Below are 25948 nucleotides of genomic sequence, written 5' to 3'. Positions count from 1 at the left end.
CAAATAAAAGGAAGCAGATTTGTTCTGTTTTTCAGAGAACAGAACCAGGACCAAAGGGTAGAAGGGTGGAGATCTTGGTTCAACACACTAATGAGATTCTGAGCTCCCTCCTCTCCCCAACCCCCCTGCTTCTGGGCTCTGGAGATATTCTGGTAGAGGCTAGATGGCATCCTTCAGAGATGCCAAATCCTAGCCGCCAACTTTTACCTGTCCTCCAGGTGTCATCTCATTGGGCAACCTTCCAAGTGCAGCCTGAGAAAGCTAAGCATTCCTGTCTCAGTGTTCTCATCAAGCTGTAAGCTTCTCTCTGTCATAGAATGATCACATTACAGGATGGTTCTATTTCCATGGTTCTCCCCAACTAGCCCGCTGATGGCAGGGATTGTTTTATCCTCAATGCCCAACACAATTTTTGGTGCACAGTAGGTGCTCACTAAATGTTTATCAAGTTGTATTGACAGTAGGTGCTCATTAAATGTTTATCAAGTATAAAACGTGAAAGGCCTCTGCATACAACCAATTGCAGAGTTGAGACCACCAGTGCAAATTACAATCAGCTTTATCTCCTCTAGGCAGAATTTTCCTCCTTGAAGGCCATTTTCCTCAGCCTCAGCCTGGCCCCAACTTGTCCTAATGTGAACCCCATGGATTTATAGTTTGCTATTCCATTCCTTACCTGGGTTAATGATGCAGATTAATTTTCAGGTACATTGAGAAAACTTTGGTTTTAATTATAGAGTCAGAAATTTAAAAGAAAGATCATAACTGTGGCCTATTTTTTAGTCCCTTGTATAGAGTATCTTTCTTGGTGTCATTCCTAGTACTCTCCAACATGGGTATGCTCACCCCAGGGGATACCCGAGATTATCCATTGATAACAGAGAGAAATATTCTCTGTATATAAATAAGCATATGTATGTGCATATATATTATATGCACACATATTTGATCAAATCAATAAAAAAAGATACGACGTTTCCCTGGACTTTCATAGGGTACTGACACCAGAGTCTCACTCGGAACACATGGCAGGTGATGCAGTGGGCAGGGCACCTCAGGGACGGTGGAAGGACCACAATGCAGAGGGGCGGACCAGCTCATTTGTTCAGTTGCTTTCAGCATATTTCAAAGTATTGCTGTTTTCATGTGCCCAGTTAAATGGACTTTTCTATTATCTAGTTTTAACTAAACTACCCCTCACAAAAAGACGTGGCTTAACACGGTTCCTCAAAGAAACTACAGTTTGAAGATAATACTAAACATGAAAGCACAAGAGAACTTTGAACTCTTTGGCAGCCACATGATGGGGTAAAGAAACAATGACAATCTAATCAGGTCTGTCAAGAAACCAGAAGCAAAAAATAATGGAAAATTATCAAGAAGACTATTTGAAATATGGAAATACAACTTCTAATGAAAGAGTCCAACTTCACCCGAAAGGCACCGTGAATTTTGAGATCATTAGTGATAGTAAAACACATATATAATTTATAAATTAATATGGATGCATATATAGGGGGTTGCAAGTTCAAAAATATTTTATTGAGAGAGTGTCTAATCTCAAGAGTTTGGAGACCACTGTCCTGTCCCTGCTTCTAAAAATATTTTTTTATTTCTTTCTGATTAATTGTAGAAAAGGTGAAATGCACGGAGTTCTCAAAAACAAGAAGAAATTATCCATATTCTTACCACCACAAAATAAACATTATTTGCATTTGGTGAAGTGTCTCTTCCATTACAACTGCTTCCTATAACTTATCTTTCATAGGAGGCTGAACTTACAGGGAAAAAACTTTAAAGAGCATCATGCTCTGCTATGGGTCACTTCCTCTAGTCTCCAGGGAGTCTAAGAAGGAGTGTCAGGAATGCAGCTGCAGTCCTGGTTTCTGAACATTTGCCTAATACATCTGGGATAAGTTTCACTCTCAGTGGGCGTACCCCCTGACCCCGTCCCAGGTATACTCTGGAAGCCATATAATTAAGTAAAACGAGACTGGTGCCGCAACTCATGTGTTACCTTAATTTTAAAATTAATTAGCCCGTGCCAGCCATCAGTGACATGGTTAAGGAGTCACACTTAGATTACCCAAATGTCAGGGGAGCAGGTCAGCTCTGGTTTTCACTAATCCCTAGGAATTCCGAGTATGTCCATCAAATGCCTTCCTTTAGGAAAGGAAACCATAGCTGTAGGTCCTGCAGTGACAGCCTCTGCCCTGGCTTATATCAGCTCCAGCGTGGCTCTCATTACAGAAACCACCCTCAGTTTCACACTCTGAATCTTCTCTAGAAGTTTGCCCTTCATCCTCACAGTGAAACCCTAGCTGGTATTTGAAATAATCTCATCACCCTCAAAAATAACTTCTGACGATCTGACTTGAAGGAGAAATTTTCCATAGGTTTGGCAGGATTTCCAGTTCTGTCTAAGATGAAAGGCAGCATTTCCCTAAGGTTTGGGCCACACCCGAAATGGGGAACAAGACGCCCTCTAAAACCTGGGTGCAGAACTAAATTTTTATCACCCTCATTTTTAACTCCCTCATTTGGTCTGTTTATTATGTTTCTCTCTCTCATTTTATTAGACCCTCATACTACTTCCCTACTTCTGGTTTGCTGCATACCAAGCTGTCCAAGTTGTTGTCAGGGTGGGAGGGGAAACATTTATACAAACAAAGGCTGAGAAACACAAATCCTACAGTTTAAATATCAAACTCTTCTACTGCAACATTTAAATAGGATCCAATTTTAAAGTATTTGATTTACAATCAACTTTTTTTTTAAAAAAGAATATCTTTTTACATATGCTTTGGATTGGAAATGGATTTTCCCAGAATTACTGCAGGCAAACACACCGGAGTGATGCCCCTGGCTGACGTCAGGGGTACAGTTCAAGTGGCAAAGTGAAGCTAACTGACCCGTTCTGGAAATAAACCAGCAACCCAGACCTCAAAACCACAGCCATTTCATCAAATAAAGCTTAAACATCCAAACCCTCAGGTTATTTCCTCCCCCTTAAGCATTTTTTGATGTAGACCTGGAATGACAGGAGAGTAGATAAAGAATACAACAGTCAAATCCCCACACCTGCTAACATAATTCTCCCATGGATATATTCACTCTCGGTGGGTGAGGACCATGGGAAGGCCTGCAGCCAACGCTGCTGCAACCAAACATTACCTGTTTATTTCGGTGAGTCTCACTCCCAACTACCAAAGAATAATAACTCACGCCCCCTCTTTCCTTTCTTTATTACCTTTGTCACCCCACTTTCATTCCTTTCTGCATACCAACGTCTCTAATTTTCCACTGGCATTTTCATTGTTCTTTCAATACATGTTTGAATACTGTCTGCCACCTGAAATCCCTTTGAGTGTAGATTCAAGATAAACTATAAATAAGAAATATAAATAAATTTACTTGAAGCTATGGAATGAGTTGGAAGGATAATCGAGATCTAAATTTAAAGACTTATCTTTTCCTTTGTTTCAGAAACTGTCCAGAAAGCACCTTTCAGAACATGACATCTTTAAGCAAAAAAGCTGCAGTGGCTTCCAGGAAGTCAGGATAGCAGTGAAGAAGGGAAAGGTCATAAGAGAGTCAGGGAGAGGAAGGATTGCTTTAGGACTGCTTTTTGTTTGTTTGTTTGTTTTTACATCTCTGATTCTCATTATAAACACTTTTGGTCTCAGGATTGAAGAAGACGGCTTCTGTTGCCAGGACAGTTTTCTGGTCCTGCGTGGGATTGCGAATGACATTGGCATTGGGATATTGGAGCATACAACATTTGAAAAAATAATAATTTTCCTTCCAAACCAGTTCCACAGAAGTTTCCACAGATATTGTTGGGAAGATCAATCCCAGACCCCCAGAAGTCCCAACTAGGAGGAGATGGTTGGAGTGCAAAGTAAAGTTTTAATGAATGGTAGAGGGATAATTAGTTTTCCTTCACAACACACCAGCCAGGAGCAAAGAGAAGATATAGCTTTTAATTTAACCCTTTGCCATCCCTGAAAAGGACAAAGCGCCATAGGTGTTGAATACTCTTCACACCCCAGAAACCCTATTGGCCTGGCTTTAGTTACTGTGTCAAAGCAGAAGATAATAAAAGGTGGATATTATGTGGGGCAGACAGTATTAATAGGCATCACAAAGAGGACATAAATATACCAGAACAGCGGATCCTGACCTTCCCAGAATGAAGTGAGGAGTCAATGAAATGAACCAGCAAATGTCCTCCACATATGCTTTACTTTCTTAACAAGCAGAAAGCAAACTGAGGATCCGGGTCTTCCTTCCTGTGTCTCCTGACTTCCTGGCTGCTGTGTGAGTCCACCTAATCCCTGATCTACAGTTACCAGCTGAGGAGACCACCTAATTTTATCACCTGCCTACTCATGAAGCTATAGAATCCTAGTCTGCCTCAGTCACCAAACAGCCAACTCCACGGTCTGCCAGGAACCAAAGTGCCAAGCAGGAGTCCAATGCAAGCCAACAAAACACTTCTCAATGGAGTAATCCCAGACAGACAGCGAGGAGAGGGGCTCTGCTTGGCCGCCTGGGTGAGGGGGACTGCAAGGAATCCAACACGGTGGAATGCGCATTTGCTGATTTCCAGAAACATATCAGGATGCACAATCCCCTCCAATCCCCTTAGGCTACTGCGCAGCAGTCCTTCCAGTTCCCGGGGCACTGCCTTCGTCCACCTCACCTGCCCAGCACCTCCTCCCCACCTGTACCTCAATGGTGTACTGCTCAAAGATGCGCAGCTGCAGGAAGATGTCCAGCTTGATCTTTCGCTCGTGGAACAGCTCCTCCATCTGCACCTGGGCGTCGTCGAGCTGCTGCAGCACCGACTCGATGTGGCTGATGGAGCTACTGTGGGGCGTCTTGTTGCTGGACACAGCCGAGTCCCTGTGGCAGGGCCGGGGAGAGAAGGGAGGGGCCTTGACATGTTCACAGTGACAGAGGAGCAGGGGGCCTTCCTCGTCTGAGTGAGGGGGACGGGAATCTACTGTGAGCCTGGCACTGTCTGCTCAGTAGGTGAGCCAAAGCTACTCTACCCTCTTTGGGGTTCACAGCACTATAGCTCTAAGGCTTGCTGCTGTCCAGACAGAATCATGACAGGATCAAATGAAATAATGCATGCAAAAGGGCTCCACAAACGTTACAGAAACAGAATGGTTCCACACATATATGTAGTCTAATATATACATATTTCAAGACACATATACACAAATACACATATCACAATACATAAGGGTAGATAAATTAAGGCATATGTAAAAAAAAAAAATCCTTCCTAGTTTTACCTCACAGGATCATGGTTAAAATGAGATCATGGCTGCCAAAATTATTCATCCCCTTCGTTAAGTCCATGCCAAAGTTATGGGCTAGTGTTATTACACAGGCTTCAAGCTATACTCAGGAAAGCTTGGGGTCTGGAGGCTGCAAGCCTGGCTTAAGTCTCCCTCTGACATATATGGGCTGGTGACCTTGGGAAATCACCTCCCTGAGGCCCAGCTGCCTCCTGTAAAGTGGGCTTAATAATCCCTGCCCTACTCACGGCACAGTTTGCTATTAAAGAAGATGGCATGTGTAACCGCACTCTGTGACCAGGAACGTGCTGTATGAATGACTGTTAATCCTGAAAGGACTGTGATATGTCAGGTGCTGACTGGAGGTGGGTCCAGCTGTGGAGTAGAAGCTGGGGCACAAGAGGCTGGACAACCAACAAAGGCTTCAGAGAGGATGAGCCCAGAATTGGGTGTTAGAAGAAAAGGATGAGCTGAGTAGATGAGAGGGGTGGGCTTTCTGAGCAGAGAGGGTCTACACAAAAGAAGCAAGGGGAGGTGGCATGCCACAGAGGGAACCAAGAGATAAACGTATTGATCTGCTTAGACAATTGAGGTGGTGGTGACACCTCCAGAGTCCATTATAATAGGAAAACTGCGGAGTTCAAGAAGTTCAGATTCTACAGGGCCTTGACTGAGTAAGCTAGAGCCCTAAAACTTGAAATAAACAAGCACATTCATTATCTCATGATACCTTAGTTTCTGACACAGTTTAAGAAGTCAGAGGGGAAAAGCATTAGTTTTGAATGGTCTCATCAGCAGCCTTTCTGAAAACCAGGTCCTTCTGGCCTGTGTTTGTCTCAGAAGCAATGGTATCTGAGCTCACACGATTTCTAGACGGAGCATAAAGCCAGTTTGTCAAGAGCCTCCCTTTCTGTCATCTAGAGAGCTTCTGATCCCTCCCTTCTCACCCTGACCTATTTGGGCATGAAAGCCCACTACTGCACAGCTTCCCCCAGCCACGAAAAGAACTCAAGAGGAGTACTCAACACTGTGTATTATGCATTTGCTAAGGAGGGCGGATGTGACTATTCTTTCTGACAGCTCCCCTCAGTCTTTCTCTATCGCCCAGCTTCCAGAAGGAAGAGGATGATTTCTGGTCACTTTGTTCAGCATCTCTGTCAGTGTCACATTCACTAGGAATCACAGAGATGATATAAAAAACACCTTAGGTGCTCCGGTGATCAGTGCCAGAGGAGTCGTGGAGGCCTAGGGAAGATGTGTGCACTGGTGTGTGTGAGGCATCCTGCCAATGTCCACTAGGCATCGTTTGCTTTTTTTCTTTGACTGGTCTTGATATCGGGAGGGGAGTCCAGGCTAGCATCAGACTGGTGGGGGGACGAACAGTCGCCAGTGGTTCTTGTCACATGCCTATGGTCCTCTCTGAAGTCCGTGGAACTTAAACTTGTAGGACAGGCGTCAGCAACCTCGTTGCCTTTACCATCATTGAGTAGCCTTCAGCCCTCAGGTATGGCGCAAGGTTGGCAGGGGATAAGAGCGAGTGGCAGCTCCACAGCCCCAGCCCCACAGAGAGGCTAGCCAAGCTTGTGAAAAGTACTTGGAGAGAAAATGTAAAAGCCGTCATGTAATTCTAGAGCTGACAAGCTCCTAAAGTGAACCCCTTAATCACACAGACAAAGCAGCTGAGGCCAAGAGAGGTTAAGTGGCTGCCTACTATTTGGAATTTTCTTCAGAAGCAAGTAACAGCGGAGTTTCCTAGGTAGGCAGACAAAACTGTCACATATTATATATTCATGACGGTGAATTGGGGGAAGAAGGGAAAGAGGCTGTCTCGTTGGTATGCAAAAGAGGACTCAGAACATCTCATGTGCATGTTTAGAATAGAAATGATTAATCCAACAGAAAAACATGCCAGGGCCATCTTAAGGTAAGCTCTCATTGTTTATTTAATTGGACAACTGGTATGGGGTGGTGGGGAAGCCCTCTCCAACTGAAGTAATTCCCTCTGGCTCCAGGACTGTCCTGGGACTTGTTGATGAGATTATTTCTGTCCAGAGCTGGCAGAGGTCCCAGCATTCAGTGATTTGAGGCTACAAACAAGTCCCCGCAGGCAGACATCATCAGCACCATCAAATCCGATTTACACAGCACCTGGGCATAGGGCTGGTTGCTGAGGGCTTGCTCAAGGCCTCATGACACTTTACCCGAGGAGCCGACGCCCTTGACAGGGACAGGAAACTAGACACTGACGCCAACAGAAAGGAGGCAATGGTGTGGATGATTCTAAATGAATATAAGGTATCAGGTAGGATTTTCTAAGATCCCTTCCTAGTTATTTTTGTTTAGGGCAATAGAGAAGGAGTTTTATTTTCTGGGCAGCAAGGAATGGTGGAAAGGTCATATGTGGGTAAGTGGAGAGCAGAGTGGGACACATCACACACTCCCTACATTCTAACAGGGCCAAAGGCAACCGTTTGGGGTTACATTTCCCCAACTGGAGCACTAGAGTTCAGAGGCAGCCTGAGAACAGATGCCACATAATACTATATTCCACAATGGCTATTTCTCCACATGACCAAATATGCCATCATTCTTAATGAAGATACTATTTATTTAAATTTTTGTTGTATTTATATTACTTATTGATCGCTGAATAATGTCTTCAATGATACATAATGCTTTGAACCATCAGAGCTTTTCCACTGACTCTTCCACTCTAAATTCAAGTTGGGTGTGGTGCAGGCACTTTTATATCTGACAGATGGAGAAACCAAAGCTCACACAAGACCACAAAGCTGGCTGCGGCTGAGCCAAGACCAGAACATGATGACTTATCTCGCGTCTAGTCCGAGGCATTTCCCACTGGAAAGCACTGCCCATGCTGACCTGGCCTCGCTGGGCTCCCCCAGGGAGGGAGGCGCTGACCTGAGCTGCTGGATAAGGTCTTCGCCCTCCTTGATGACGTTGAGTGTGGCATCCAGAGTAGCGGTCTGCTGCTGCTGGAACTGCTTGATCAGTTCCTGGACCGCATCCACTGAGTCTGCACAGACATCCTCCAGCATCTCCTTCTGAAGGTCTTCCATCCATGTCCACAGCTGCGGGGGAGAGAGCAGAGACTCCACTCAGGGCACGTGGGAGAGGCCAGGGCTGGGGTTAAGGGCAAGAGTATGGAACTGAGGTCACCCAACCTACCCTCAACCAGTCAGTGCGGTATCAGACTGTCCTTCTAATCAGCACCCCTACGGTCAGTTTACATTTCTGTATTTGTATTCACTACGCATCTCTGTTAAGTTTACTCCATTAGTGCTGGCATTCCTGAAGGACAGGATCCACCCTCAGCCTTACTTCCCAGTGGTTTAGGGAAACTGTGGTCTTAGAGCAGGAAGCTCACTCATTTTTGAGCGACTGGGAAGAACAGGAAACTGGTGATGGACAAACATTATTTCATCTTTCATAAAGGACAGCTCTGTATACTTCCTCCAGGTAGCTAGATGCTGATTCCTAGAAATGTATCATGATTTTACAAATATGTAAGAAAGAATGTGACACTCAGTAAGAACCAAGTGAAGATTAATTAAGAAAATATGTGCTATGCTAAATTATTTTGTTCTTTTCAGGATTGCTTGCTTGGTTAGAAAGTTGAATGCTAAAGACGTAGCTTATCTTAATTTCAATGTAACTATGAGACATTTCTCCCATGATATTCAAGATGATGAAATGCAGTCAGGATGATATTACTGGTCAGACAACTTTAAAAGAGCTAAGTATAGCATTTTGAATGGAATAAGTACCGAAAATGATGGAGTTGAATTGAATTACTGAAAACTCATTTATTAATAGCTCTTCCTCATACTGAAAATAGATCTCCAGTGGCCTGCCACAGTGCTCCTCTTCTAACTGCTCTCATTGAGCATTTGCATGAATTGTAGAGGGAAAGATGAGTCTGATGTTTGCTTAGAAACAAGGAATCTTCACTTGACTAGCAGGAAAGATAAGCTCATGGCTCTACCAGGAGAAAAGCCAGTAGAGAGAAAAAATTCATAGAAGGAGCCAGGAGATGTGGATTGTAGCCTCTGTTCTTCCTATAACTTGTGGTGCCTTTGAGTAAATCACTATACCCTTTGCTCTCCAAGACTTCGTGTGTAAAATAGGCTGGGGAGAGCATAAAATAAAATGGTTAGTTACCTTATGGTTCTAACATTCTGTAAGTCTCCCATGTTAAAAACATGGATAGGGCTTCCCTGGTGGCGCAGTGGTTGAGAGTCCACCTGCCGATGCAGGGGACACAGGTTCGTGCCCCGGTCTGGGAGGATCCCACATACCGCGGAGGGACTGGGCCCGTGGGCCTTGGCCGCTGGGCCTGTGCGTCCGGAGCCTGTGCTCCGCAGTGGAAGAGGCCACAGCGGTGAGAGGCCCGCGTATCCCAAAAAAACAAAACAAACAAACAAACAAAAAAAAACAAAAAGAAAACCATGGATAAATATTCACCTTAAGAATACTATTTCATCTTGTTGGTTCTCAGTATGATAAATCATGGTATGGCCTTTGGAACAAGGGATTAAAAGAGAGACAAAAATAGTCTTCAGATCTTGGACAAGTTATTCTTTGTTCTTTAGAGAGGAAAGGCCCTAAGTGCAGCAGAAGAGGTTGAGTTCACAAGATTAACGAGCCCTCGAGGTAGCAAATAATGGGGTATAAAGAATGTTCTTTTTGGACAGGCAAAAACCTCTCTGAGCCTCAGTTTCCTAATCTACAAAATGGGAAGAATAAGATTTGCCCTGCTCACTTCAAAGATTATGCAAAATAAATTATTTACTTATTATCAATGCTTTAAATAAACAAATAGCATTATCAATAAGCCTATAACATTGTGATGATAGCTATAAGGAATACGAATTATTATTATTCAGTGTTCCTGTCATTTAGTAGCTTGTGTCTGGTTGTAATTAATTCAGTTTATTTTCTTTACAAATAAGTTTTTGTTGTAAAACACAAAACAAGTTTTCCAGACCATTTAAGCTGGGATACATATTCCTACAGGTAGGAATGTATACATTTCAAACCAGTATGAAATTAGGAAGTTCAGGATATTGGTCACTATAACTTAAAATTACTTCAGACTTTCTGGCTGTCATTTTGCCTAGAGCAAAACCATTTTCCAGATGTGCTGAAGTCCTTGGGTATGAGATAATGGAATCTCTGAAAAATTATTGTATAGAGAGGCGATATAGCATAGTAGTTAAGAGTTTCAGACCCCACACAACATTGTAAATCAACTATACTTCAATTAAAAAAATAAAGAAAGAAAAAAAGAAAGAAAGAAAGAACAGAAAAGAAAAGAAAAGAAAAGAAAAAAGAAAAGAAAAGAAGAAAGAAAGAAGGAAATAACGAAAGGGTTTCAACCCCCAGTTCTACCACATATTTCCTATATAACCTTGAGTAAGTAACCTACCGTCTTTGCACCTCAGTTTCCCTTGTAAATAAAATGGGAACAGTAACAGTTCTTACACCCACAGAGTTGTAAAGATTACTAATAAGTTGATATATATGTGTGTGTTATGTCTGTGTGCATATACATACAAATAAGTGAGATATACGTGTGTGTATGCAGATATATATACACAGTCTACATTTACATAACTTATATATATACCAATAAATATATACACATATGTATTTATTTGTACACATACACACAGACATCCGCACACAGATGTATTATATCACTTAGAAACAGTGCCTGGCGTATAGTAAGTGCTATGCAAGTGCTAGATATTATTATATTTAAAAGGTATTTTTCATGCAAGCCACCTCTAGTTCCCAGTAGAAGACAGAGGGAAAGTTCGAAATACTCCTTCATTTTGAAATTGGCACAAGATCAATACTGGATTTGGTCTTTCGAATATGCTAGGATGAGCTGGGCCCCTCTTTTCTGTTTTTGCAGCTTTGTCCTGGGATATCTAAAGAAAGCCTAGAGACTGAAAAGTCCAGATATTTCTTTAAAAAAAAAAAGCAAGAAAAGAAAAGACTATGTGAAGAGAGAGAGATTAAAATTGTGGACAAGAAGCAGGGCACTTAAGAAAAATAAACTTAATGTGTCAACGGAGGACAGGCACTGAGATGGAAGATTGCTCAGGATGAGGCTGGCACTCCCATTACAGGAATAAGAGACAGAGGCTTACAGATATCTTGAGAATTTTATTTTATTTAGGATAATTTTATTCTCAGTACCATCCTTAAGCTATTTTAATGGCTTCACAGCTTGGAGTTCCTTTTTCCCCCCCTCTTTAACAAAAACTTGAACACCTCTGGTGTAGGTCTAGGGAAGAAAGTCAGCATCGTTCTCTTCTGAGGAAATCCACCATGACTCATGACACTCCCTCCGCCTGGTGGTCATACAGCTAAATTGTAGGGACAGTCAAAGACCAAACTTGCCAAAGATGAGGTGTCAGTGTTACAAACAAAAAGACTAGAGAAAGATTGGGTACGTCCGATAATACACTGACCTCAGGAGTCAATATCATTTAAAAACTGTGTCCTCCCCACCAAAATTCTCTGATTAATGAATTGAAGTTGATTTCTCAGATTTCTGGCCATATAGTCTACTATATTATAAAGAAACTCTTGTCTAAGGCAGATTAAACCTACTGCTAAGGAAAATCAGCTAAGAGATAAACAATCAAGTACAACGTTAGATGCCGCTCAGCCCAGTGGTCAGCAGCCTGATAAGGAAAGGAAGGGGCCAGTCTACCTTCAAGAGGATAAAATGTCAAATAAAATTGCTAGGGAATTTGACTCAGAGAAAGGCAAGGGGATTACAGCACCAGAGACAAAGGGTTAGTGACATTTTTCTCTATTTTTCCTTCTGTAGAAACAAAACAAAACAACCCAGAGAGAAAGGAGTTGTTGAATGGAATTGATATTTACTGGAGATAATTCTTGATTCTTCCCTTGTCTGGCTAGTTCTATACTCATGGGAAAACTACTTTACTTCAATTACTTCATACTTAAAGTGCAGGTGCATTAGTGTGTTTGTGTAGGTGTGTGTTTGTGATTTCGCTCACTTATCTCTAAAATCCCTTCCAACTCTAACACGCTATGGTTTCTCTTCAGAAACTGAGGTAAAGAAGAGGGTAGTAATAGAAATGATTCTCTAAACTGAAGAACTGCAATCACGGCTTTCACACCAAGACACCAAAAGTTCGCAACGGTTCAAGGATCATTGCACCACCAAGTTACTATTTACCACCTGGAAAGCTTGAGTAGGGAGCCACAGGGAATCCCGAGAAACATGCACACAGTCACCCCCTGGTGTCAACAAGCTTAAATCGCATGCTCATAACTTTGTTGTAAGCACCTCTGAAGCATAAAGGGAACGAACGTAAACGTCAGTGTCACTGAACTATGAGTAAGGATCCATATTCCATTCCTTGGGCTGTAACTTTTCTACTGTCTAAATTTCCTGTAGGTTTCCTTCTGTGTATGTCTCTATCTGACTTATCCTTGAAGAGCATACCTAGACTGCTTCGAAAGGAATACAAATCAGAGAGCCACGTCTATTATTACTTTACTCATTATCAGGAGCCGATGAGACTGAGTCAGAATGATCTCACACTTCAAGTTATCACAAGGCATTGCCAGAACAAGGTGAAATCATGGAGTGAGTGAAGCAGCTTGGGAGCAGCCTCCACGTTTCTTCCTACTGTCTTCCACATCCTCTTAACCCTCTGCTTATCTAGAGTCTAACATATTAGCACTGCACCTTTGCCATCAACCCACCTGCTCCCCAGAAAGAACCTCCTGTTTCACCCATTTCCAGACCCTCTCCTCTTTTTTATTTTTTCTACCGAATAGGAAAACGTAGTATTTACTTCCCAACCTGTTTTATGAGACAAGCATAACTTTGATCCCCAAATCTGACATGGACTTACAAAAAGGGAAAATTACAGATGGAGCCAACGTAGAAATAGGATTGTCAGACCCTCTCTTCTTGATCAAACACACCTGTACGAGGACCATTCTTTCAGGGTTCTGCTCTCTGGCAATAACTATTTGTTCCATGTTGATATATACACTGAGATGGCTTTATGTGCCCTTTCTCTCAGAGAACACATGTAATTGTGGCCAAAAATACCTACATCCAAAAGAATGAGCCTAATTTGAGAATTTCTAGAACTTTGGCAGGGGGAGAGTTAAGGCAGCCTTTCAATGCCCTACATAAGGTGAGCTCTAAGACTGAAACCAGTGAGTTCAGGAAGGACCAGTGCATGGACCCCATTCTGCTTGCATAGTGGGGAGCCTGAGAAAAGGGCAACTGAAAAGGGCAAGGAGGGACAAAGAAGGGAGAAACTAGGAGATTTGTAGAAATAATGAGGCTTAGGGATGACTGGTTAAGGAAAGAGGATTTTACTCCATCACCTTCTCCTGCTGATTGGCTGTACCATTTGCACAGCTCTGGCAGCCATTGTGCTGATACAACTGGCTGACCCCCAGAGATGCAGAAAGGAGCACCAATCCCACAGGATGAATCGCCCCTCCCTCATTCTGAAGAAATCATTTTTCTTTGGCATTGACTACCAGCTTTTATTTCTTAAATAAACACCATATCAGTTTGGCAACTGAAATAGAGGATGAAGCTGTTTTGTTCTTGAGGCCATTATGTCTTTTGAAGACTGATTTAGTTTTGGTTCTACAGTGGGTGAGTAGAGAAACATGTATATACGTGAGTGTCTGTGGCATTTGTGGTATGTGTGTGTGTACCTATTTGAGAAGGAAACAGCATGAAAGAATGATTTCACTGGGCTATAAACAAATGGAAATGGGCATTTAATTAAACTACCTAATAAAGAGCTGAGGTTGATTATCTTGGCCACGTTCCTTAGTTAATTTGACTCTCATATTATGATTGCAAAAATATCTAAAAATGGATATTTTGAAAACCCAGCAACTGCAGCATTTCCATGGAAACACAGCAAGGAGAGAGAATTCTGTCTGGACAATCTCTGCAGAGCAGATGACACTTGCTACAAATGCCTTTTCCCTGGACAAAGAAAATGAGGACTTGGGTAAATGCTTCTCCCTATATCCTCCCCTAGCTCTCCAGACCAGCAGACAGCCAGCTGGCCTCTTGTCCCCAGGCAAAAAGAAGACATTTGAAAGTTCAGCACAATTTGTGTTAATAGCTGAGGTTCTGGGTACTTAAGAAGGTTCCAAGCACATGTTTGTCTCTTCTCTTTATTATGTAGCTCTTCTCTCTAAGTAGGGATGGGAAGTCTTGTTTTTATAAAATAACATTTATTGAGATTGTTCCTGATTTTCAATTGAAAATATCATTGAAGAAAACTTACAAAACAAATAAAATATGCAAAGGAAAATGAAATCACCCATAACATTCTTAGCTTCTTTGTATACCGCTTTCTAGCCTTTATTCTATGTGTGTGATCAAAATTGAGGCCATGGTGGATATACAGTTTTTTATATGTTATACCACAAGCCCTCTCTCATGCCATTCACGATCTCTGACAGTGTGATTTATAATAACTGTATAATATTTCACTCTATAGATTTACTATGATTTGTTTAATGAGTCACTTAACATGGAATATTTAGATGGTTTCTAATGTATTCAAGGTTATTAATAACACTGCAGTGAAGTACTTAGAAGGCTTTAACCCTCCAGACTCCTTTAGTCACCAAGAATTCACAAAGCAGGCAAACAGAATCAAGCAGACTCTTCAATCTGCAGAAGAAATGAGCTTGGAGGATGTCTTCTTCACACTTTCCTTCGGTTTCCTCTCTGGTCCTAATTAGAGTACATCTTTAGCAAAACTGAGCAGAAGATTATATATTATATAATTGAATATTATAATATATTATATTATATATTATATTATATATATATTATATTATCAGGAAGGGCCAATTATATTTGAATTATAATCGAATATAATTGAATATATAATATATATAATAATATTCACTCTATTTACTGTAAGGGAGAAAAACATCCATAGCAACTCAAAATTCCCTCACAGACTTGTAGACTAGTAAACTTGGCTACTAATCTTGCCTTGAGTAAAATGCCAGAAGTTTGCCTGTAGAGTCAAGAGGAAGGAGTCGAGAGTTAACAGACCCGGATCGCACAGGACCCACACTTAGCAAGGTTTGAGAGGTGGTGTGTCCTGAGAGGTATTAAACAGAACAGGGAAAGAGCAAACTACGGGACTTCCTTCTCCATTAGCCCATCCAAGGATGCTGACTTCTGCCCTAATAATCCATTTCTGCCTGCCATACAGGCTCTAGAGGAAAGACCCCACAGGCAATTCAGATTCCCCACCTGCCATTCTTTGTTTTCACTGTCTGTAGAGTTCAAGTCAAAGAACTGGAGTAGACGAACCATGTGATTGAATGGGCTTCCCCGCCTTTTTAAATTTTGTTTTTTATTTTTTTAGGAGGAACGACTGATTTCTCATTGTCAAGTAAACCTGTTCAATATTTATTCAGCATCACTATGTATCTGACACAGCAGGAGAAATATACAGTAGGATCTGTATCTACACATCTAAACCCGCATGTGTACGCTCCATCTGAGCACCTCCAATTTAACGAGGAAGCTCCAGTCACTTCAGTGAGATCCCAGCATCTTGATGAGGTATGCACACAGTGCTCCTGTCCCGTCTGGGTGGGAAGTTGGAAGCCCCAGGGAAGAATTTCAAGGAAAAATGATGCCTGAGTTGAGTCCTCAAGTTCCTTATTAACCCAGCATTAGAGATGCTCTAAAAATAAACTTGGGGGGGAGGAGTTTTCTGCTAGGAAAAAAATGGGTATTAGTATTGTACTACTCAATTTTGTAATAGTCATCACATAATTATCACAGGGTAACAGAGAGTACGTAATTTTCCCAAAGGCACACAGCATGCTCAATGAAGATCTAGATCTGGAAATCTGACCTCCCTGGCATCTAAGATCTTGCTTTACTTAACAGGTGTGTGTATAACATATATGCCTAAGTGTGTACACACATACACACGTCTTATTCTCTACTCTGCCTAAAAGGGGCCTCAGACAGACTAGTTTGGGGATGGGAGAGTAGCTGAGAGAAAACATGCAGATATAAAGTCCTGTGGGATGGCCCCCGTGAGCATCCCCTCCACAATAGCCACTCAAAATGATGTTTTTCTTTCCATCCTGAAAAAAAAAGTCAGAGTCTGTATGATCTGAGAGTTGCAGACCTCTTGAATAGAAAGAGCCTCACAATCACACATCCCTTTGCACCCACGCGGGACTGCTCCTAATTTCTCTCACATTTTGAGGTCCCGAAGAAAAGAGACTATGCTACTTCCTGACAGCCTCCTGTCTCAATGAATTCCCTGGTGGAGAAAAGTCCTCCAAGTCTCTGTTTCCTGGCCTTTATATGAAAGGCAAATGAGAAAAAGCATGGGCTTTGGAGTCAGATTTGGGATCAGTCCCTACATTTACGACATCCTCATTACAAGACCCTGGACAAATTATTAATTTCTCTGATCTTTAAAATTAGAATAAAAAATGACAATTCTCATGGCTATCGACTAGACAGATAAATAGTCAAGCGCACTGTAGGGGCTCATCCCTTTTAGTTCCCTCTCCCTTTCTTCACCTGCTCCCAGGATCATGCTGCTCCCTTTGGTACTATTTGATATGAATGTGGTTGTATACGCTGAGCCACGGTGGGAAAACAAGTCTCAGGTTTAAATAAGACCCCAGGCTTAGCAAGGTTTGAAAGCTCTCTGGGAAAACAATGGTTAATAACTGCATCCCCGACTATTCCTGTGTGCCACACCCCCAGCCCTGGGAACACTTTGCTTTTCTCAGCTAAGAGCTACCCTCCCCATCAAGCCCCTGCTTTGGGGTTTGAAAAGGTAATGAGGAAAAATGAGCAAGGAGAAGAAAGAAGAGCAGAGGACAGGAGGAGATACAAGAGGGAAAAAGGAGGACAGAATGTGTGGTAGCAGGTAAGAGCATGTGTGCAGAGTTTAGGGAGATGGCTCAAGGCTCTGCTGCACTGGCAGCTCTGCAGCCTTAGACAAGTTCTTTTCTGGGCCTTAGTTTCCCCATTTGAAAATATGTTCAATAGAGTCTGTCATCGTGAGATTCTCATGAGGATTACACGAGATGATGTATGTGTCTAACAACTAGTAGGTACTCAATTAGAAAAAACTACTACCTAATATACACTGAGTGCTTACCATAAAGCAAATCTTTAGCCTAGGTAAATCACCTGTATCACCTCAGGCTTAATTTATTATTATTATTAATTATTATTATCAGTATCAAATAAAGAAGAAGAGGAGGAGAAGAAAAAGAAAGGAATCTTGAATTCACATTGGAACCATAAGGGGCCTTAGGGCCATTGAGTCCGACTGCATAATTTTATAGATGAGGCAACCCAAGGCCAGAGACACAGTGATTTGCACAAGCTCACAGGGTTCTATAGCAGCAGGATCTGGACTGGATCCCAGCCTCCTAGTTTCATGTACAGAGGTGGGAGATGCCGCTAGAAAGGGCTCCTGGGAGCCTCAGTCACCTTTTCAGGAGTGGCACTTCCATGGAAACTAACCTCATGCATCACCTCCCTAGGCAGCCAACACCCTCACAGCCCTCACAAGGAACATGACGCCTGTTCATTCATACTCCATTCTCTCACCCACAGGCTCATAATTAAAAGAGAATACACATGCCTTTGGTTTCTGAGACCATTATTAAGAACTGGGTGAGCCGCAAGCAAGCAGACAGCCAGGCAGGAAGACCTGGATTAAAGCTAATCCCCTTGCTCTGCAGACACTCATCAGAGAGTGGTCGTAGGTCCCACAGAGAGGAAGCAGAGCCAGCTTCACGGGGCTCCCCAGCCCTTCATCTGCCTGGGGAATCGCAGTTTAGAAAACATTATCTTTTCATGTTTATCTCTGATAGGCACTGCAATGATTTGCATTCATTCCTACAAAGTGTCAGAAAAGCCTGTGAAGGAGTAACAGCCAGGCTTCTTAATGCATTTCAAATATCAAAAATCAACTTAATTAACTAGGGTACAATCCAACTTTAATTAATACTCCATTCAAATGAATTCCTGGGGGGAACACAGGCATGCACACACATAATGAGTTCATCTGCCAAGGGTGTTATTACAGAAGATGCCAACGTGCCTCCTCACTGGCCACTTACTCAATCTCAGAGTGCCCCGTGTTAATCAGAACCGAAGAGCAACCGCACGTTTGCAACCCTCCTCCTCTCTATGGGCCCTTCTGCCCTGCCAACAATGCAACGTGATCCATCCTCCCCTCTCCTGTCTCCACTTTGTGAATGATTTGGGGACCGGATTTAAGCCCAGCTGGCTTCCTCCTGCATGGAAGGCACCCCAGTCCCCCCTTCCTTCAATGGCTGTCACTCCACGATGAGAAAGGTGAGGACCATTTCACTTTGATAGCACCCTGTGGCAGACCTCATTAAGAAGATTTAATCCTCTGTTTAAAATAAAATAAAATAAAAACATAGAACAGATTTGCAGACTCTGTATGTTCCTTGCTGGTAGCAAAGATAATCAAAGTTCTGCAGGACTCTAATTTTTGACAGGAAACAGCAACCAAGAAAAATTGGGTGTGGGGTGGGAAGGGAGTCTCTGATCCTCTAATATTGCCTCTTACGGCGACTATTTCTATACCAGGGATCCCCAAATTCCTCCAGCTGCAGACTAAATGCTCTAGCAGACTCCCCAAACCACCTGCCTTCCCAAGCCCCCTCCTGACGAGAGATGCGGAGGAAATTTTGCCCCGTATTGGTAGAGACCTCGATTCAGGTTATCAGGGGCAAACTGTTAATATCATCGACCTTAGGAGGCTAGTAATCCCCAGACCACCCAGGACCCCAGGCAGACCTCGGCGGCTAGGAAACTGCCCTGACCTTCGCTGGAACAAAGCAGCCCAGCCAACACCCCTCCTCTGCTCGCTGCCCTTACCTCTTTGGTGTGAGTGTGGAAGGAGACGGACATGTCCAGCAGAAGCTTCCGCTGCTCCACCCTACGCACGAAGTCTTGGATGCGCACCTCCAGATGCCGAGCTGCCTTGTAGATCTCCTCCGGGTCACATTCCCCTGTCTGAGCCAGCTGCTCTGCCGCTTCTAGGAGCTTGTCCGCATTGGTGTAAGTATTCTGCCAGCAACGACAGTGAGGGAAAGTCAACTTGCAGTCACAAACCGAGCTTCGCGCCTTCGCCCAGCACCCACCCCGGGCTGCCCAGAGCTGGGCGTGGGCGCCGAGCCCAGAGCTCCCTGATTTGGCACGGGGGAGCTCAGCGCCCAGCTCACCCACCGCCTCTCGGCAAGCCAGCAGCCTGCGTGGCAGCTTGGAACAAGTGGGCGCTAGCTAGGTGCCTTCTGCATCCCTGGGATTTCTCCCAGGTGGGCCGTGCCTGGAAAGAAGCGAGGAGACATGCTAGAATCCCCATTCCTTGGCCGCGCGCCCTGACCCCCTACCCTTACGGAGATCCATCACTGCCCTCCCATCTCAGGCTGTAACTGCCAGAGTTGGAAATACCTCCTCCACGAAGATCAGCTGGGTCTCTATATGAGAACGCCAGGGAAATAATAACTGGGAGACTTGCTCGACTTTTCCCCCAAGTCCCTTGTAACTACTGGTGTTTATCTTTTGGAAGGGAGCTATCTCTTCAGAGGGGAAAGGGTCAGCAACTCAGGGAACCGACAGAAGGAAGCAGCCACAGCCAGAGTGAGGAGATGCAGGCTACTCCCCGTGCGCCCAGCAAAGGCTTAAAGCTCGCAGGAAGGTTGGGGATGAGTCTGGTGATTTTGTTTATCTTAAGCTACCACAGGCACACACACATTTACACATGCACACACTCACTCTCACACACACTCTCCCCCCAATCCCTGTCTGTATCCTCCAGAGCAGTTTAAAAGGCAACCAACTTGTAATTATTGCCCATCAGGATGGAGTCACGGCCTCCGCAATACCTATATTCCAGTTATTACATGTATGCCACGGATACAACTTTCCTCACTAGGCTTCCCTTAAAAAAGATCTCCAGACAGACCCTGGATTAGAGTTGGTGACTCAGGTGTACATTATATTTCTTAATACCCCTATAGCGGCACAATGACCTACAGAATGGTGAACAAGTGGTTACTGGTGATGGTGTGAATCCGGCGGCAGAAACAGTCAGGATCGAACGCAAAGTGAGTGGAGAACTAGAATGGATTTTGGAGTGATGACTGTATGGTGCTTTACTTTGCACATATCTGAAGTGGCCTCCGCTCCCCATAGAGTTCTTTAGATTCACCTGAAGACCTGGGTGTTAAAGGTTGAATTGTGTCCCCTCTAAATTCACACGGTGAAGTCCTAACCCCCAGTACCTCAGAATGGGACCCTTATTTGGAATCAGTTATTGCAGATGTAATTAGTTAAGATCAAGTCATAGTGAAGTAGGGTGGACCCCTAATTCAATATAACTACTGTCTTTCAAAAAAGAATGTCACATGAAGAGACAGACACATGCTCAGGGAGAACACCGTGTGAAGCTGAAGGCGGGGATCGGGGGATGTGTCTACAAGCCAAGGAATGCCAAAGAGTGCCCGCCAGCAAACCGCCGGAAGGTAAGAGAGGCATGGAACAGATTCTCCCTCATATTCCTCAGAAAAAAACAACCCTGCTGACACCTTGTTCTTGGACTTCTAGCCCCCAGAACTGTGAGGCGATACATTTCTGTTGCTTAAGTCACCCAGTGTGTGGTACTTTGTCATGACAGCCCTAGCACACTAATACACCAGGTGAAGACCCCAGAGACTGCTGACCCAGCTTCCTGATGGAACTGCAGAGGATGAGCAGGCTTGCAGCGAACGCTTGTCATGGCCTCAGGGGATGCCAAGAGAGGCCCTAGTGGATCTTTAAGGAATGCCATCTGACAAGAAACTGCCCAAGGTAAACACTGTCCCCAGAGCAGGTGAGATGGGGCTGGGGCTGGGAGTGGGGATGAAAAGGAAGAAAAATCCTTCGGCTCCACTTGGGGGATTCATGGAGAAACAGATGATACTTGTGAGAGGAAAGAGGCTTTGCCACTGAGTTAAGTAAGAGTATATTGATTCTGGAAGGCAAATGAAGGAAGTACTCAGAGTCATGATGGAAATGCCGGGAGAGATGGGAAATGACAGGCGGGAGGAGACCTCTGGGGCTGTGGGCCAGGTTAAGGAAGCCTCTTAGCGGGTTGCCTGCAATTTCTAGTAAATAAACCCAGAGCGGACGGGAGAGAGTTTTTTCAAGGATCTTTCAAATCTTTCACTTTAAACTTTAGGGAATCTCAAGAAATCCCCAAAAAACCTGAGGTTGTGACTTTGTAGTTTCTAGCCAATAAATAAAAATTTATGCCAAGCCAAAGCAAGCTTGCTTTCAAGTTAAGTTTGGGACCAATAAGAGGTAAATAAAAAGCGAAAGTGAAGTTTCTGCTGCATGTAAGGTGGACAACTTGTCCTGGTTTGCCCAGGACTTTTCTGGTTTTAGCACTGAAAGTCCCGTGTCCTGGAAAGCCTGTCAGTCCTGGGAAAATCGGGATGGCTGGTCAACCTAACACATAGTCAACACTGTAGGTGTCTCAGGAGTACAGATACATATACGATGTATATTGCCTCAAAGGAGAATAAAATCACCCTTGAGAGAAATAATGTGACAACGCATTAAACGGGACAAGCAGCACAATAATTAGGGATTAACGTTTCTTGGCATGATACAGGTGCTAAGAAGAAAAGGAGTGAAAACCAAATAATAGTAGCCGATAATGACTGAATACTTCTCACATGCCAAGGACCATATGTATTAACTCGTTTAATCTTCCCAATAACCCTAGGAAGTCGATACAGCCATCAGCCCCATTTTACAGATAAAGAAACTGAGGCAAAGAGTATTTCTGGCTAAGGTCACATTTCCCAAAAGTGACAGAAACAAGATTAAAATCTTGTTGTCTGCCTTCGAGCCCAAGCTCCAAACAAAACTACCCTATCAGATGAAAAGGGGCCTTGCATGCCATGCTAAGGTGTTTTGGTCCAAGGTAATGGGAAAGCACTGACAGCTGTAGGTAGAAGAGAAGTATGACTGGGGTATGGCATCTAGAGACACTACCCTGCCTCTCACAGATGAAGGCAGAAGCCTGAGGATGGGCAGGATTTAGCAGAGAAGGAGGGGTTTCTCATGGACAGGACTGTCTCTCTTGTGCTCTGTTTATCCCATACCACAGCTGCTCTCATTCTCGTGGTAATGATGTGTTTCCCTGGGTATCTCCCCAGGTACTGGTCTGTGTACCCCTTAAAGGTAGGTCCCATGTCTCACTCGTCTCTGGTTCTTCATGCCAGATACCATGGCTGGTATACAATAGGCACTTACTAAATGTCTGTTGAATGAACAAGATTCAGAGATGGGAATGATCGTGTCATGTCTGGATAAGTTGAGCCAACCTGACTAAAATCGGAGAGTGGCAGGAAATCACATTGGATAAGGCAGGGAAGAGCGCGATAATAGATTTTATAGAGAGAGAGGGACAAGAGAGACGGGGGGAGGGCAACAGGGTCAGCACTAAAAGCTGGGGTCCCTGCTCTACCCGCTACCCAGCCCTCCTCCCCATCACGACCAGAAAGAACCTCTTAAATTCAGATCCAGTCACGTAAAACTGTTCAGGGGCTTCCCACTGACTTTGGGGTAAAACAACTCAGGGTGCCGTGCGAGGCCCTTCTTCACCTGACACTTGCTTCTTCCCTTCAGCTTCAACTCACATCACTTCCCTACAAATAGCCTGTGAAACAAATTGCTTACACTTCCGGAAACTCACAGCACTGAATCTTCCCCTGTGCTTCTGCCTGGGCTGTCCTTCCCCCACTTCTTTTACATGACTAACTCTTACTCACCCTTTAAGACCCAGCCCAGCCCAGGTGTCACTTCTTTCAGGAAGTATACCCTGAGATACACTTCTCTCCCAAGGTTGGCTTAGATGAACTCCCCTTAGCTCCAGAGTGACCTGTGCCAACTCCCTCCTTGGTACCTGCCATATTCTAATGCAAATGTTTGCCTTTCTCATCCACTTAGGGGCAGGTAAAGTCTTTCACATCTTTCCCTTAGTGCCTGGCACCAAATAAGTGCTCTATAAAATTTTAGTGAAGGGGGCTTCCCTGGTGGCACAGTGGTTGAGAGTCTGCCTGCCGATGCAGGGGACGCGGGTTCGTGCCCCGGTCCGGGAAGATCCCACATGCCACGGAGCGGCTGGGCCCATGAGCCATGGCCGCTGAGCCTGCACATCCGGAGCCTGTGCTCCGCAACGGGAGAGGCCACAACAGTGAGGGGCCCGCGTACCGCAAAAAAAAAAAAAAAAAAATTTTAGTGAAGGAATGAATAATTAAAGAATACATTAATCCCCACCAATCCTAATATTCAATCCTTGGCCCTCATCAACTACTTGGTATAAGACCTCACATTCTAGAATTCATGTTCAATCCCATTTGGTTTATCCTACCTCCTGGCACAGTCTTGAAACAAGAATGTGCTTACAGAATACCAACTAAAGTATTAACAGAGCAATACACTGATGCTTGTCATTGACACAAATTGGGCAAGGATCACAATAGGCTTCTCACCTTCTGACCAAATTAACAACAGTTTCTGCCCCAGGGCCAGAGTCCAACCTCACTATGAGTGCAGTTCCTAGGTATTCTTTGGTTCTCCAGCCTCCTACCCACTGTCTTGGGTTTGGCCCCTTGCTGACATTTCCTACTTGATGTTGCAAAAATGGGTTATGAGTGCAGGGATATCAATCCCTCAGCCCCTGGGGCTTTCAAGCAGGGCCTGTGGTAGCCAGAGACCTGAGTCAGAGATTTGGGCCATACAGATGGCTGCACTTCCTGTTCTTCCCTCCCCCCGCACCCCGCCATGCCCGTGTCCATCAGGTAAAAACCCTTATGTCAAAAGGCATAAAATCTCATCTTCACTTTATTGTGCTTTGCAGATATTGCTTTTTTTTTTTTTTTTTAACAACTTGAAGGTTTGTGTCAACCCTGCATTGAACAAGTCTATCGGCACTGTTTTTCCAACAGCATTTGCTCACTTCATGTCTCTGTGTCACATTTTGGTAATTCTCGCAATATTTTAAATTCTTTCATTATCATTATCGTTGTTGATCTTTGATCAGTGATCTTTGATGTTACTACTATGACTTGCTGAAGGCTCAGATAATGGTTAGCATTTTTTAGCAAGAAAGCATTTTTAAATTAAGGCATATACATTGTTTTTTTAGACATAATGCTCTGGGCACACTTAACAGACTATAGTATAGTGTAAACAAAACCTTTATATGCACTGGGAAACAAAAAATTCATGTGGCTCGTTTTATTGCTGTATTTACTTTATTGCAGCAGTCTGGAACTGAACCCGCAATATCTCTGAGGTATACCTGTACCTTCCATTCCCCCTTCTGCAGCCTGCGCTCATTACTTTTTTGAAAGAGAGCATTCTAGGATAACTAAAAATGTGGGCATCCCAGCAATACAGCTGTGGTTTCAGACTTCTTAGGCTGAAGCAGAGGGACGGGAGGCCGGCTTTTTCAGGCAAGGTGTGGGAGAGGCAGTCAGTAAAAACATTTCCGGTGTTAAGAGTTAGCCTCCTTGATAATATGAAGTTAGCCCTCTTGGCCCTATGCTCTGGGGATGAGGAAGGATGAGGCCAAAAGTTACTCTTATTATTCTAAAGAGGCAATATGGACTGAAGAGCGTAACTATCAGAGGGCCAGGATAGGACTCCCCTCCTGATGACTTTCTTTCCAGGTTGCATTGTTGGGACCAATGAGCAGTGAGAGGAAAGCAGCAAAAGGACACAAACACCAAAAGAATACAAGAGACAGACAGACAGACATAGAAGCACAGGCATTAGGGAGGCATATACTTCTCTCTGGATCTTGACATCAGTGAATGCCAGGCAGATCAAGGTCATGCCATTTGAGTAGTACTTTACAGTTGACAAATCTCTCTCACACTCCTTCCTTACCCAATCTGGGGCAGATCTACAGAGGATGCATCTGTGTGTGAGGAGACTACCCAAGGCTGGAGAAAGAACCACTTGAAAGGATTGGATGTAACAGCATGCAGTACTCTCACTGGGTGAGGGATAGTACCTGTTTCTACCAGGTAGACTGGAAAACGTTGTGACTCACAGGATATTGGGTAGAGTACTCAGATGAGTCTTGCCTCAGCTAAGGTAAATAATTAGCTCTAGACTGAGTACTTCTCTGGTCTTGCCTAACACATTTTTAAAAAAATTTTATTGGGGTATAATTGTTTACAATGTTGTGTTAGTTTCAGGTGTAAAGTGAAGTGAATCCATTATACATATATGCATATCCACTCTTTTTTAGCTTCTTTTCCCATATAGGCCATTACAGAATATTGAGTAGAGTTCCCTGGGCTATATAGTAGGTCCTTATTAGTTATCTATTCTATATATAGTAGTGTGTATGTGTCAGTCCCAATCTTCCAATTTATCCCTCCTCCCCCTTACCCCTCAGTAACCATAAGTTTATTTTTTACATCTGTAACTCTATTTCTATTTTGTAAATAAGTTCATGTGTAGC

The 25948-nt window shown here is 43.6% G+C and overlaps 1 protein-coding gene across 2 annotated transcripts in view; it reads right to left on the bottom strand.

Annotated features, from left to right (window-relative positions):
- Positions 1-25948, bottom strand: part of LOC132424755 (kalirin-like) — a 458669-nt gene that overhangs the window by 106057 nt on the left and 326664 nt on the right. For both annotated transcript variants that reach the window (XM_060010783.1, XM_060010784.1), the window contains exons 11-13: positions 19297-19488; positions 8196-8404; positions 4734-4908 (exon numbers count right to left, since the gene is read on the bottom strand). In XM_060010783.1, coding sequence (XP_059866766.1) covers positions 4734-4908; positions 8196-8404; positions 19297-19488 — 576 coding nt within the window. The remainder of the gene's footprint in view (positions 1-4733; positions 4909-8195; positions 8405-19296; positions 19489-25948) is intronic.

Source organism: Delphinus delphis, chromosome 4 (assembly GCF_949987515.2).
Source record: "Delphinus delphis chromosome 4, mDelDel1.2, whole genome shotgun sequence".
Lineage (NCBI taxonomy): Eukaryota > Metazoa > Chordata > Mammalia > Artiodactyla > Delphinidae > Delphinus > Delphinus delphis.
The sequence above is the reverse complement of the archived record's forward strand: the minus strand, read 5'-3'. Positions and strand labels throughout refer to the sequence as shown.